This window comes from Micropterus dolomieu, linkage group LG01 (assembly GCF_021292245.1).
Source record: "Micropterus dolomieu isolate WLL.071019.BEF.003 ecotype Adirondacks linkage group LG01, ASM2129224v1, whole genome shotgun sequence".
Taxonomy (NCBI): domain Eukaryota; kingdom Metazoa; phylum Chordata; class Actinopteri; order Centrarchiformes; family Centrarchidae; genus Micropterus; species Micropterus dolomieu.
The window spans coordinates 50,330,548-50,346,462 of record NC_060150.1 but is presented as its reverse complement, the minus strand read 5'-3'; the positions used below and the strand labels follow the sequence as shown (position 1 = coordinate 50,346,462).

The 15,915-nt window shown below is 40.8% G+C and overlaps 1 protein-coding gene across 2 annotated transcripts in view; it reads left to right on the top strand.

Annotated features, from left to right (window-relative positions):
- si:ch211-89o9.6 (zinc finger protein 35) overlaps positions 1-12,914 on the top strand; it is a 24,491-nt gene extending 11,577 nt beyond the window's left edge. Inside the window, exons 5-8 of one of the 2 annotated variants that reach the window (XM_046045924.1) lie at positions 5,168-5,261; positions 5,375-5,490; positions 9,731-10,127; positions 11,289-12,914. In XM_046045924.1, the coding sequence (XP_045901880.1) occupies positions 5,168-5,261; positions 5,375-5,490; positions 9,731-10,127; positions 11,289-11,998 (1,317 nt within the window). In that variant the 3' untranslated portion in view covers positions 11,999-12,914. Of the gene's footprint in view, positions 1-5,167; positions 5,262-5,374; positions 6,096-9,730; positions 10,128-11,288 lie in introns of those variants that run through there. The other variant, XM_046045934.1, reaches the window with a different exon arrangement.
- Positions 12,915-15,915: the final 3,001 nt, after the last annotated feature.

Genomic DNA, 15,915 nt, shown 5'->3' with positions numbered 1-15,915 from the left:
ACTGACACGTTAGTAGTTGTAGTAGGCCCTGTGTGAAGTTACGGGAGGAGTGGGGGGGGCCTGTTTATTATCTGAACTGTAAAAACTGAAAAATCAATAAATATAGTGTTAAAAAAGAGACTAGGTGTTATTGAGTTTTTTCTCCATTCTTTGCCCCACATTTTCTCTGTAAAGGAGTGGAGTGTGTCCCCTGTGGAGCTGCAGGACAGAGACCCAGCCTGGAACAGCAGGACACCCCGTCGCAGCCCCAGATCCAGAGCAGCAGGACGAGGCGTACCGGCAGCAGCAGAGGAGTGGAGGTCAGTTACTCCTCTCCTCTCCTTAAGTGTGAACTCAGTGCCTCACTGCAGGAAACAGTAAACCCACACCAGTATATCGATGATGGCAGCAATGACTCGCAGTTTCACATGTGTGACAACGATAAAAGCGATAAGTCATTGGTTGAAGAGTTTTTTGACAAGCAGTTGGGGGTTGAAGCGGAGGAAAGGAGGCCATCTTGTTCATACTTGATGGCAGCGGCTGATTTCCCATCAACCTCCTCCAGTATTAATGGCTGGACTCATTACAGCCCCGCTTTCCCCTTGTCCCAGCCCTTCAGTGACAGCAGCAAGGTTCAGCATCGAACCGGAACCAAGGAAAGACTGTTTGTTTGCAGCTACTGTGGCAAGGCTTTTAACCGGCCCAAGAAGGTGGAGATCCACCAACGCGTCCACACCGGGGAGAAGCCTTTCAGCTGCTCCACATGTGGAAAGATGTTCTCTGAGGCCGGAAACCTGAGGAAACACCAGAGAGTTCACACCGGAGAGAAACCTTACAGCTGTGGGATGTGTGGCAGAGGGTTCGCCTGGATAAGAAACCTGAAAACACACCAGCAAAAGAGCCACCCTGAAGTTTATACTGAAGAGGAGGCCAGTGGAAAGACCTGAGTAGTCTTTGTACTGGAGGGTGTAGTGATCCAGCAACGACTCAGTGTTGGCAGTAGAAAAGGGCAATAAAAGGAAAATCATTTGTGCATAGGACCTTAAGAACTTTCTAAACACATTTTTGATTGTTTGACACATTAGTTAACAAGACGCGTGTTTTAAACATGACTTTACTTTCAATGGGAGAAGTTAGAATATGATGACTTGGAATGCTAGCATTTCTGACTGTAGTCTCAACCAAAATGCTGAGGTGAAGCAGCCTTTGGACAGACAATTTGACTTATTTATAGCAAGTCTCTTCTTCTTTTTTTACTTATACTTGCGTATAACCTGAATTGAAATATGTTGTTTCTTATACCCGTGGTTGGGTTGACCCTCCCAGGATGATAATGCACACAGCAGCTGGAGCTTTGCATTACAAAAACATATAGAACTTTGATCAAAAAGGTGAGCCAAGAGGATACTCCTCACTTTAAAGTAAAAGGCTGTTCGTGTCACCAATGGCAGTCGGCCTTTGCGGTCAGGGACCCCCAGCTCTGGACTCCGTGTTTAAAGACCCAAGGATACAGAATCGGTTTAAGTCACTTCTCAAAACCTTTTTGCTTTCTTTAAAAAAAATAAATAAATAAAGGGTTTTTTTTATTGCTTGCCCACCGTTTTATTTCCAACATGTCTTATCTGTTTTATTATTATTTTTATTCTATGTTATTGTTAAATATTTTATTCCATTTAACTTTTGGGCCCATTGTATCTATTAGGATTCTTTTTCTTCTTGTGCCCTAGACATTTCTGGGTCTCAGAAACAGTAACAGCTACACTTCCCAAACTCAGCAGATAGGTTGCAAATGTCACCCACTACTCACTACTAGAATTGGACAGATGGTGGCGCTTCACATTTTCACCCACAACTTTTTAACCGTAAATCTCTGAAACACATTTTTTCCAGATTCTGTTCCACCTGGTGTGTCTCCTTATCTGGGAATACAAAACTCTGCTAAAATGGTTTGTGTAGCAATGTCCATAGGACCTAGAAACAAAAAAATTGGCAGGTGGGTTTCAAATTCCACCAACTACTCAGGCCCATATAATGACATTCAGTGACCTCAAGGTGATGTAATAATGTAGTTTACTTTTTCAGAATTAGGTGTTTGCTTGGCCTAGAGTCAAAATTTATTCATATCAAATAATCTGCATCTGGTTGTCTTCTCTAAAAATATCACATTTTTAGTTTGTTTTTTTTGTCAAAATCCTATTTTCAACATTGTGCAAGAATCCGCTGGGCCAATCGTCCCAAAATTAAGTAAGGATTATCTACAGACTTCACCAATCGGACGTTGGTAATGAAAAAGAAATGTTGACACATCAATCCGTTCCATACAAGCCAATCAGTTTTGTAAAAAATAGCAACAAATCAGTCATGTGAAGTCCTGTACATCTTAAAAGAGCATTAGCATAGCATTGCATAGCATTAGCATTGACTACGACAATGAAAGAAAACAGAGTGTAGCTTCTTGTCAATTAAATAGAAACAAGCATCTAAATGTTGTAATCTGTAATTTCCTACTCCTGGCTAAAATAGTTTTATTTTGATTGTCTGATTTTGTCTCATTGCCTCCTGAAATGTTTTAATCCTTTTCCAACCATGTAAAGCACTTTGTTACTGTGTTCTGAAAAGTACTGTATGAATAAAGTTTATTATTATTATAATTATATTATCTCATGTGCAGACTCAAAACCACAATGTGTCTTTAAAAACTCCTCATGAATATATGGTTTAATGGTTAAAAAGGCTCAGTAGTTTGATTAAAACTACAACTGTTTTTAACCATCAAACAGCAGGACAGCAGGAAATAGTGCATTTGTTGGGGACTGTTTTGGCAAGTCACCCAGTCCAGGCTCAATGATGTGTTCAAATAGTTTCTGGACAACAGTGGAGCTCTATGGCTCAGAGGAAGAAGAGACATCAGGCTGTGAGACGCACACGACTCGTTAGGAGATACATTCACTGCTGGTCTGAGTCTGAACATGAGATTTGATGACAGAATATAACCAGACGTATAGACTCCTAGACTTAAAGTGGGACCCTCTTAAGGTGCTTTTAGGAAAGGGCCCCTGTTTACTTGTTGACCAAAGTAAACTGTAATAACCAGGCTCCAAAGGTCTCTGTCCTGGAAACCGAGGTCATTGTGACTACAGTATACTGTATGGTATGCATCTGAACCACTCGGCCTCCGCAACACCCTGCTTCAGCTTTTACATTAAAATGATTACAGACATCTTTTCAGACAGCGTTTTAGAGCTTTAGGAACACATCTCTTTGAGCTTACACAGCAGCTTTACTTAATCAAACAGTAATGCATACTTTTTCAGCCTCAATATTGTTACTAGTACCCGGGCTTTGGGTATCGGCCGATGCCTAGTACCGAACACCAGTGTAAAAAAAACCTGCACTTCTCACTGTGTGGAAGAGACTGGGAATCATTCTTTCATCTGCTTGCACTGCTGATGCAACGCGTAGTACGTGCATAATTTAAATGGATAGATTGGCCCAGTGGATGGGCCCATTGATATTACATACCGATACCGATGTTCGATGTGCCTAAACCAAATCCCAGCGGAAATCAGGTTTTGGCTCAAAATGTGTTGGCACTTAAAGAGCCAAGCACATTTGCAAATTTAAAGACAAAATTTAACAAGCATCACTCAGGAAGCACTGACTGGTCTAACACACAATGGCACATAGTGGAAAAACTGGTTCCATTTCCAGTACATGTAGGATATTTTAGAATGTGCTTTGTCCAGTGATCTGTGTGTTGTTTTCTTGGGTTATATGATTGGAATAAGTTATGAGTAATTGTGTTGGAATTCTGTCTTCACCAGTATTCAGTAACTTACTGGGTCCTAAGATGGTATCTACGTACTCCTAGTAAATATTTGAGAGCATTGTTAAGGAGTGGATTGTCATTCTAAATGTAACGCATTTCACATGTGTTTTATAATTGAAATATTTAACATTTTGTATTAAAGATTTCATTTATGGAATAAAATATACTTATTAAATTACTGAATGGTCATATTTAATTCCGTCATACAGTGTATTTATAAAGCATACTGTCAGACATTATGTCAAATGTATTTAAATAGGCCTCATTTTGTTTTCAACTCAGTGCTCCACTTTGTGTACAACAGTAAACATTCTGCAACCTATTGTTAGACAACACAAGAAGAAGAGAGATTAAATGACAATTCAGTAATAACCATCAGTGCTCTCAGTCTAAGGCATGTTCAAATCAGTATTGAAAACATGTAAGATCTTTCAGCTCATTGTTTCTGTTTCCACAACTACTGTTGTGGTTCAGTCTCATGGCTCTCATCCAGTTTGTCTCCAGCAGCAGCTGGAGCAGAGTAAACAGAGAGAATACTAGACTCATTCATCAGGTGACATAAAGACGACTCCATGTGAACCATCATGTTGCTCTAAAGCAGCGGATGGGCAAAAAATTAAAGTAATCCCACTACTGGTATATCTGTAATAAATAAAGAGGACCTCCACTTTTCATGTTAACAAGTTGGAGCAGCCAGTCTGAGCAGTCTTAGTTTTTCCCGCAGAAATAGATCATCACAGCAACATTACACATTTGAGTTTTAATGTCTATATCTGTAGAATATGTCACAGACATGAAAAAAATATTAAGTGTTTGACTCAACAACACCTGTATCCGGTTCCAATCCAAGGCCTGTAGGTCTGTGGACAGAATCCATGCATTTGTTAACAAGGCGTGTATTGCATTTATCAAAGGCAAAGTGAGTGTAGACAGACAGGGCTGGCAGCGGCACAGGCATGTGGACAGTAGACTCTACTGTCCACATGCCTGTGCCGCTCTACTGAGTAGAGGCTATTCAGTCAATTTCACTAGTCATCACGTGACTGGGACAGGACAAGAAAAAAAGAACAATATGTCAGTTTTTATGTATACATTTGCCTTTCTAGTCATTTCATTCGTTATACCGGGAATGAAACGGGACAGGAATTTCTTTTTTACTCTGTCATGGGATTGGAACGGGACAGGATGATTTTTATAGAAGCGGGATCGAACAGGAGTGAAAATCCAGGCAGAGGTACGCTGTGTGGCTCTAGCCTTATGGTGTCTCTCCAGATCATGTTATTGCGCTTCTTTTCAGTCATCAGTGGTGTGTGTCTGCAGTGCAGTAACAGCAGACATTTCCTTTCTTTTTGTGTGCAGAAGGAAGAGGAGCCAGATGTGGTGTTGGTGAAGGTGGAGGAGGTGGAGCCGGTGATGGACACTCAGAGCCAAACAGGCCTCAGCATACAGGAAGGTGAGTAGTATCAGTGATCACACTATGAGCTATTGATTAGGACACTTCTCTGACATCACCCTCACAACACAAAATACATATATGCCACTCAGTTTCTTTCTCTTTGTATCTAGGGTTGGTGGAGTCGAGCACCGATGACTACAGAGCAGTTCTGCCATTTGATGAAACCACACAAACTTCCACCAATCAGCTGTCTGACCAACAGGTGTCTGGGCGGGGCTTCTCAGAGGTCAGCTATGGCTGTTCATCACTGTGGACTAATGGAGGGGGTAGTTATTGTCACAACGACAGCCTCTCTGGGCCATCCTCACACTGCGCCCCCCTCTCATACCTGCCCACCACACTGATTGGAGCAGGGCCTGGCAGCTCTGGGAGGGGATTGGCTGTTGAAAGCTCCAAAGGCTTCCACACCTCTGTGTCCTTTCAGCAGCAGCCTCCTGTTATCGATCTGTCAGAGGAGTCCAGCCCCATTCAGGTTTTAGATCAGATACAGGGACCCCAACAGTTTCTGGAACCTGCTCAAAGTCAGAGTCAGGGCAGTTATAGCAGCGCTGATAATCAGCAGAAAATCCCCAGGAAGAGGGTTTGCATCTGTAGGTTCTGTAGTAAAGGGTTCAGCTCCCCGGCAAATTTAGAATCCCACCTCAGGACTCACACAGGAGAGAGGCCTTATGGCTGCAGCATTTGTGGCAAAAAATTCTCCCAGTTCTGGAACCTGAAGATCCACAGGAACATCCACACCGGGGAGAGACCGTACCAGTGCTCGCTCTGCCCTGAAAGGTTTTCTGACCCCAGCAACCTGAAAAAACACCAAAAGAGACACCACCCACAGACGTAGGCATGCAGGCAGGGACATACTCTGTTAGAAGGTCTCAAAAACCCTAAATTGACATAAATAACAAGTCTTAGATGTAATATATGCTACAGGGAGTTCTCCTTGTCCAAGATGCAAGATGGACAACCATTTTGTTTTTTTTGTTTTTTTGTCAGTGCACTGACTGTAATTCTCAAAGAAAAAAACAGTACTTGCAGAGTATCAGAAAATATCCAGCAAGATGAAATAAAGGCTGGTCCCTAATAAACAATAAAGAGGGGTTGAATTACCTGTACTATAATAGCTCACATGATAACTTCAGTTCAGTTCATAAATTTTGACAACACACTCTTTTATTAACAAAATGCAGGTTTTATTCAGTAATTGATTCCGGTTGCTTCTACAATGCCATCTTTCTGAGCGCTGTTAAGCTAATGTCAGTGATACTCCACACTTCATGCACATATTTCAGTTAAAAGTATAAATGTGCATAACACGAATGTGGGGAATGGGAAATAATTACAAAGAAGCAGGGTGGTGAGTGGGACCTGACCCTGTACAGGTGCTGGTCATATAATTAGAATATCAAAAAGTTGCTTTATTTCAGTAATTCCATTCAAAAAGTGAAACTTTGATATTATATTCATTCATTACACACAGACTGATATATTTCAAATGTTTATTTCATTTAATTGTGATGATTAAAACTGACAACTAATGAAAATTCCAAATTCAGTATCTCCGAAAATTTGAATATTACTTAAGACCAATACAAAAAAAGGATTTTTAGAAATGTTGTCCAACTGAAAAGTATGAACATGAAAAGTATGAGCATGTACAGCACTCAATACTTAGTTGGGGCTCCTTGCGGTGTGGCATGGAGTCCATCAGTCTGTGGCACTGCTCAGGTGTTATGAGAGCCCAGGTTGCTCTGATAGTGGCCTTCAGCTCTTCTGCATTGTTGGGTCTGGCGTATTGCATCTTCCTCTTCACAATACCCCATAGATTTTCTATGGGGTTAAGGTCAGGCGAGTGTGCTGGCCAATTAAGAACAGGGATACCATGGTCCTTAAACCAGGTACTGGTAGCTTTGGCACTGTGTGCAGGTGCCAAGTCCTGTTGGAAAATGAAATCTACATAAAGTTGGTCAGCAGTAGGAAGCATGAAGTGCTCTAAAACTTCCTGGTAGACGGCTGCGTTGACCTTGGACCTCAGAAAACACAGTGGAACAAAACCAGCAGATGACATGGCACCCCAAACCATCACTGACTGTGGAAACTTTACTCTGGACTTCAAGCAACGTGGATTCTGTGCCTCTCCTCTCTTCCTACAGACTCTGGGACCTTGATTTCCAAAGGAAATGCAAAATTTACTTTCATCAGAGAACATAACTTTGGACCACTCAGCAGCAGTCCAGTCCTTTTTGTCTTTAGCCCAGGCGAGACGCTTCTGACGTCGTGTATTGTTCAAGAGTGGCTTGACACAAGGAATGCGACAGCTGAAACCCATGTCTTGCATACGTCTGTGCGTGGTGGTTCTTGAAGCACTGACTCCAGCTGCAGTCCACTCTTTGTGAATCTCCCCCACATTTTTGAATGGGATTTGTTTCACAATCCTCTCCAGGGTGCAGTTATCCCTATTGCTTGTACACTTTTTTCTACCACATCTTTTCCTTCCCTTCGCCTCTCTATTAATGTGCTTGGACACAGAGCTCTGAGAACAGTCAGCATCTTTAGCAATGACCTTTTGTGTCTTGCCCTCCTTGTGCAAGGTGTCAATTGTCAGCTTTTGGACAGCTGTCAAGTCAGCGGTCTTCCCCATGATTGTGTAGCCTACAGAACTAGACTGAGAGACCATTTAAAGGCCTTTGCAGGTGTTTTGAGTTAATTAGCTGATTAGAGTGTGGCACCAGGTGTCTTCAATATTGAACCTTTTCACAATATTAAAATTTTCTGAGATACTGATTTTGGGGTTTTCATTAGTTGTCAGTTATAATCATCAAAATTAAAAGGAATGAACACTTGAAATATATCAGTCTGTGTGGAATGAATGTATACATTATACAAGTTTCACTTTTTGAATGGAATTACTGAAATAAATCAACTTTTTGATGATATTCTAATTATATGACCAGCACCTGTATATGTATATGTTGTGTATCCATCCATCCATCGTCAACCGCTTATCCTGCGTACAGGGTGGCGGGGGCCTGGAGCCAATCCCAGCTGACATTGGGCGAAAGACAGGGTACACCCTGGACAGGTCGCCAGTCCATCGCAGGGCTATAAGTTGTATATGACATACAAATATTTTTAGAAAGGCTAGTCTCTACTCTGAGCCTGTTTCAGGTAAAGGCCCGATTCTCTGCAGTGGAGGTAAATAAAGGGCATGGCCATTATTTGAGAATTTACAGTAATTCAGGGGGTACAGGACCAGAACTGGATTTAAACTATTTGAAGGGTATCAGAGATACAAACAACAAAAACCCTCAGTCATTGAGAAACTGAGACATTTCAGACGGGGCAGGAGAGAATGTACTGTGTGCTTTTTTAACATATTTAATAATGATCTTCCAGTGACAATGCATTCATTTGGCTTTGTTTTTGAATTTGAAATATCTACAAGAATAATTCTCTTGTATAATAATAATTCTAATGTGTCATTTTAAAGTCTGACGATTATGTGAAATACAAGCCATTGTCGCATAAACATATGCTGTAAATGTAATGCTAGCTTTTTCTATTGTGTCACAATTTTGTAAATCCTGCTAAATGTCCACAGTTTACAATTGTAAGTCATTAAAACTTTATAAAAACTGAACTTGTGAATTTGTGTTTTCATTATAAATCATACATTACAAAATTGTGACACAATATTATCATCAACTCTGTTACTCATACAGACTCATACAATGCTGTGCATTGTTCTAAATTGTAATGATCAATTGTACAGATTTCCATGAAGGTCTTCCATTTTGGATACTCCACAAGCATTTCTGTACTGGCACCCTTTGATGAACTTTCGGCCAGTGTTGTGGTGTGTAATGTTAGCCACCAGCTGGCCATTACAATGGAAGTCTTGTCATAAGACGAGTTATATTTTAATGTAGTATGCTGTAGTTCTGTAGTGGGTGAGTATCAGTGCGCGGTGGTGGTGAATATAGATTGATGCTAGACATTCAGTTATTAAGATGTCCAGAAAACTGTCATATTTAGAACAAGCGCTGTTATATCCTGTTACAATAATGCCCCAATAGTGTTTCATTAACACAACATTAATGCTATGTATTGTGCCAATTCAGCTGTTTACCTTGAAAGAGTCGACTGAGAGGAGTATCATATTGTGGACGTAACTGTCCAGAGTTGTAAAACACTAATGTTAAATGGCATTTGCATGAGCACGTATTTGAGTGCCCTGGTAGATGATAGACTGGGCTGATCAACCTTCTCCCTGGACTACTCCTTCTGTTGATTTTGTATGAATTTATGGAGTAGTGTAACTATAAGTTACACTACACCAACTCTATGCAGACATGAGGGTGGGATCGTTTTTCTCATGTACTTGTATAGATGTCTATCCAGTCCTTACCCTGATGAGACTAACACCTGGTCTTAATGCACCTCTCCCCCCCCACCCCACCCCCACCACCTCACAGTCTGCAGCACCTCAGTCGATCCCTGTGACATCACAAGACCCCAGCTGTATAGTGGCAGTCCAGCTAAGCCTACCAGAAACCAACACACCTGCCAACTATAACACTCAACAAGAGCAGAGATCCAGCAACAACAACCCTCTGAGCTCTGAATACTCTCTCTTTGAACTGGAGACATTCTTTACCCGTTGGGCCCCTGAAAAAGACTCTTCATCACCCCCTGGTGGCCCTTCATGTTCTTTCACCACTGATGACTCAGCAGAGTGTGACCAGGATGGTGTTATTATTGTAGATAGTGAACCACAACCTCAACATGTGCTTCAGCCACCACACGGCTCAGTTTCCTCCGCTGTGAGGATGAGTGGAGGAGAAGTTCACGTCCAGCCATCTGTGTCTCAAGGTAAGAGATGGTCTCCTTATCGTTGCTATATCTCCTTTGGCTTTTCTTTCTATCTGCTGTACTCAGTTCAGTTTTATTTAAATAGTGCCAATTCATAACAGAAGTTATGTCATTGCACTTTTCATATAGAGCATGTCTAGACCATACTCTTGTATAATATTAACAGAGGCACTAGGCCACAATGGCAACGAAAAACTCACTTTTAACAGGTAGAAACCTCGAGCAGCACTACTTTATCCAGCATTCTTTGGGGGGGAGCTTGAGAACTCCTTTTGCATCTTGTCCTGTCTAATGAACAGTCCTGTGTCTACTCATCTCTGTGTCCATCTGTTCCAATCAGCTTGAGAAGTAGCTGTCCATTAGCAACACAGCTAATCTGGGTCTTCACCAGGCTTAAAAAATACCATCTAAACCAAATTCGTTTTCATGTGGACTGCATGAGAAGTAAATGTGTTATTTTTATGTACTGGTGCCGCCAACTGAAGAACTGAATCAGTTGAAGGCTTTATTAAAATCACCTGGTGTTCATAATGTATTCAATTCAATTTTATTTATATAGTGCCTTTCATAAAAGAGCAGGGCCCCTCCAAAAGTATTGGACCGGTAAGGCAAATTCCTTTGTTTTTGTTGTTCACTGAAGACATTTGGGTTTAAGATCAAAAGATGAGACAAGAGTTCAGAATTTCAGCTCTCATTTCCTGGTATTCACATTTAACGTTAAACAACTCAGGACATACCACCCTTTGTTTGAACCCACCCATTTCACAAGTGAGCAAACTATTGGAACATGTGACTGATGTTTCTTGTTGCCCAGGTGTTGCCTTTTAGGTTGATTGTCCAAACATTAAATAGCTCTGCATGACAAGTCTAAGTTTTCATCCTTGGTTCAAACCTATAAAGACTGCATTTACTGTTAAAGAGGCTAAACCAACATGAAGACCACAGAGCTGTCTGTGGGAGAAAAGCAAGCCACTGTCAAGCTGAGAAAAGAAGGAAAATCGACCAGAGCCATTGGACAAACATTGGGCAGTGTACTGTCCACTGCAGTAGTAGACAGTGGTTTATTGTAGAATGTGGACAGAAAAGCTCAGTGTCATGTTTCTGACATTCAGACGGAACAATGTCATGAATGTGTGCTGAGTCCTGTTTTTCTGTTCCCAGCCCTTTCAGCAGGGACTTCTGTGTCCATACCTAAGAGGATGCAGGCCCCATCTTCCCAGCCTCCATGGAGCAGAACACCAGCCATGGTAAGAAGTACACCGGCTCAGCAGCTGCAGCAGCCCCGTAATAGCAGGATCTCTCAGCAACAACACAGGACTCCCTCTGCAGAGAGCACACTGTCCTCCACCACAGCTGGTGTCAATAACACTCACAGTGCTGGTAAATCAAGTAACTCTGGTATCAGCTCAACCAGTAGGACTATGAGCTCTGCCATGGCTGCACAGTCAGCTTTACCTGTCAGGGGATCCACAGCAGCGCTGGCCAGCATTGAGGTGGCCATTGCTGCACAGCATCGATCCAGCCTTCTGGCTCACCACGATAAAAGCCAGGATGCCAGCATTGTGCCTGGCGAGCGCCGCAGGAAGAGCTACGTGTGTCGAGCCTGCGGCAAGGCTTTCTCTGGCTTGTCCAATCTTGAGGCCCACGAGAGAGTACACACTGGGGAGAAACCTTTCCGCTGTGATACCTGTGGGAAACGCTTCTCAGAGGCGGGGAACCTGAAGAAGCACCAGAGAGTTCACACCGGTGAGAAACCCTTCAGCTGTGACCAATGTGGGAAGAGATTCGCTTGGATCTGCAACCTGAGGACGCATCAGCAGTCAGCCACAGGCTGCGGACCACAGGCCAGGGGAGGGTTAGGACTGGGCTGAGCACTCCAAGTAGACGGACGGACAGGTTTGCTAATGCTCGTAGGATTTAATCACACACACAGATGCCAATTCTTCATTCTGAAACAATAGTACGACAGCAATACACAAAGTGTGAAACATTATTGACTTGTTTTGTCTTTGATACACTGTCCGATGAACACTGTGCAACTACTAGCTCTCAGTTAAATGAGCAAACTAGTGGGTTTTTTTGATTTAGCTCATTAACTACAAATCATGTGTACTTTTTATGTTACTACTGACCATTTACCAATGTAGGTTATGTTTCAGAGTTTTAAAGCGGTTGCTCCAGGCAGTCAGTGCTTTCATTTAATGTAGCTTCAATACCATGCAACAATAAGCTGACTTGTACAACAACAAAATTACACATGTTTGCTGTAATTACCTTTTTTCAAGTGTCTGCAAGTTGAGTTTCATGCTTTACATAAATAAACTGACACTAAAGGCTGCCAGGATGTTCCAGCTAACTAGGGTATGCTTTGGGAAATTGTCGTAGTAATACTTAACTTGTGCTCAATTGGCTAAAACATTGTCTTGTCTTTCTCAGACTTGTTCTCGGGATTCATTTCATTTTATTGCTGTATTGATTTTGAGGCATTAGTATAATTACCACACCAATCTGGTTGTTAAAGTTCTCTACATATTTTCAGTGTAATGCATTCATGCCCTTCCCATTCAAAACAAAAGATGCCAGCAAGTAGTTTTAGGTATTATGGGTATTGTGTTCTTACCTTTGAGAGACGCCAGGACATTCCAGAAAGTTATTATACTGTTGTTAACAGTAGTTACACTCACGGTCGCAAATAATTTGACGTTGATGAGTGCTAATACTTTTGTACTTTGATCACTTGTAAATTTTGTTAAGATGTAAAATAAACATTTTGTGAGGCACAATGTTCATCCGTGTTAGTTGAGTGCTCCTAACTTACGGTGCTATTGTGGTCTTCTATCAGTAATGGTCACAGCAATAAAATGACATAATCTGGTACATATCTATGAAAACCTGTGTGATCAGCCACTATGTAGGTTTTGGTTGAAACACAACAATGACTGAGAGTCGACCATTTTAAAATAAGGTTTCTAGCTGTAGGTCATTTAGTAGCTAGTTCTAGGTTTTCCCTCTTCAACGCCATATGCAACAAGTTGGAAGGACCACAGATGTGCGTGCAGAGCTTTACACCACTGAAGAGCATTGCAAGCTAATTCTTATTTTATTGTTATTGGTAGAAAGCACACATACAGCATGTCCAGTTAAGATGCACTACATTTTTGGTGAATATTTTGAATTATGTGTGTTTGTTTATTCTTCAGTTCTCCAAATGTTAGATTTGGTACTTTGCACGAATATTTATGACATCTTCAGTTAATCTTAAAAAATTTAAGTATTATATTATAATATCTAATTCACTCATTAACACTCATATCCAACACAGCCCTATGCTCTACACACCATCATCCACAACTGCTTTTTCTTCCAAGTTTGGGATGTTACACAACTCCACTTCATAAAGATTTCTCAAGAAAGCTTAATACAGCACATTTTTTTAAACACACTGATATGAAACCAGAAATAGACAACTGATAAAATGACATATTCAGAAAATTAAAAAGTTCAGACCTAGACATGTAATCTCTAAATCCAAACATATTTGCATTGTATGGTACATTGGCTCTCCCAACTCTCAACTCAGTGAGGCTAAATACGTTCTAATTTGTTTAACAGAAGCAATTAAATATCAATCAATGTGTGAAACCATTGAAAACACACGGGCCAAAACACTTAACCAATTGCTGGACTGATTACTGTTTTTTACAATCACTAACATTCCTTTGTCCAATCTGTAGTCACATTTTCAAAACAAGTAGCCCACCATCAGTCTGTTTAGGAACATGCCATTAACACAATATTTCCACAGAATAGGCAGTAAATGAACCCATTTCTAAAATTTTTCTTTACATACTAGCTTACACAATAACAAAATTATGGATCTTTCGTGTCATATTTACAAATGCATGCACACAACATGTCAGAAATAAAAGACCAGAATGTTCAAAACCTTAAATATTGTATAAAGCCTCTACTTCTGCAACAACAGCAGCTCAAAATCTATATTGAAACAGCTGATAAGCATTTCTGAATGACCATTTCAGTGAGACATTGAGATATAGCTCATTTATTGTAATTTGGGTAAAATAGATCAATCACAGCTAATTCTAATCTAATCTAAGTTATTTCAATTACATACGCAATGCAGTAAAAAAAGGGACTTTCTGGATTGGGTTTATCAAATGTGGATACAGAATAACACAGAGGAGGAGAGAATGAAAGAATAATGTCCAGACAAGGAAGAGAAATAGTTGGGCCATGGAGCGGAGTAACTGGACCACAACCAGGAATGGGAGGTAAGTGTTTCTATCCAAGATGCATAGTGAGACAACATTAGATGTGATGTGGATGAGAACATAAGGGCCAAATGTTGAAAAATGTATAGATTAGAACAGGACTGCATTTTTGTTGCTATCCCTTCTGTGCCTTTTTTGTTTCACTGCAATTTTGTATTTGACAGTATTTTTACACATTTTGAACCAAAAGCCACATAGGTTGGATTATTATTTGTTGATCACTGGCTGTAATTTCAGGTTGCTGATTACGCTTTTACTGCTGCAATTCTGATGACTACAATTTTTTCTACTGTACATTCTATAAAGTAGATGAAGAAGATGAATCACTTTTACATAGTTTGTTGCCAAAAATGCACATATTCGACCATTAAGCCAAACATTTTGTGCAGTTTACAGTAAAAGGAAACTGAATTACAGAAAACAATGGATTTCACATTGTCTATTATATGCAGGTAGAACTGAAGCATGAAAAGTAATGCAGTTTTGTAATGCCATTAGCATTACGATTATTATCACTAACACTACTATAAATATCTGTACCATTATTCATTCAGTCTGTACCAACATTACCTTTACTGTCTGTACCTCTGTGTGTATATTGTGGAGGCGACTTCCCCCTACCCCTCCATCCCTCTCTCCCTCTTTATGGCTATCTCTATCTGTCTCTCTCTCTCTTGCCCTTTCTCTCCCTCTCTCGCTCTCTCACCCCCAACCGGTGGAGGCAGATGGCTGCCCACCCTGAGCCATGGTTCTGCTTGAGGTAACGATGAATCCTCCATGTGCGCCAAAGTTAGTCATGGAGTTCCACAAGGATCTGTGCTGGGACCAATCCTCTTCACTTTATATATGCTTCCTTTAGGCAATATTATCAGGAAACACTCCATAAACTTTCATTGTTATGCAGATGATACTCAGTTATATCTATTGATCAAGCCAGATGAAACTAATCAGTTAGCTAAACTTCAGATGTACCTTCAGGATGTTAAAACCTGGATGACCTGTAATTTTCTAATGTTAAACTCAGATAAAACTGAAGTTATTGTTCTGGGGCCCAAGCACCTCCGTGATGCATTATCTAAAGATATAGTTTCCCTTGATGGCATCGCCCTGGCCTCCAGCACCACTGTGAGGAATCTTGGAGTTATCTTTGATCAGGACATGTCCTTTAACTCTCACATTAAGCAAATTTCAAGGACCACCTTTTTTCACCTACGTAATATTGCAAAAATCAGGAACATCCTGTCTAAAAATGATGCAGAAAAACTAGTCCATGCATTTGTTACTTCTAGGCTGGATTACTGCAATTCCTTATCAGGCTGCTCGAAAAAGTCCATTAAGACTCTTCAGCTGATCCAGAATACTGCAGCACGTGTTCTGACAGGAACCAGGAAAAGAGATCACATTTCTCCTGTTTTAGCTTCTCTGCATTGGCTTCCAGTAAAATCCAGAATAGAATTTAAAATCATTCTTCTTACCTACAAAGCTCTCAATGGTCA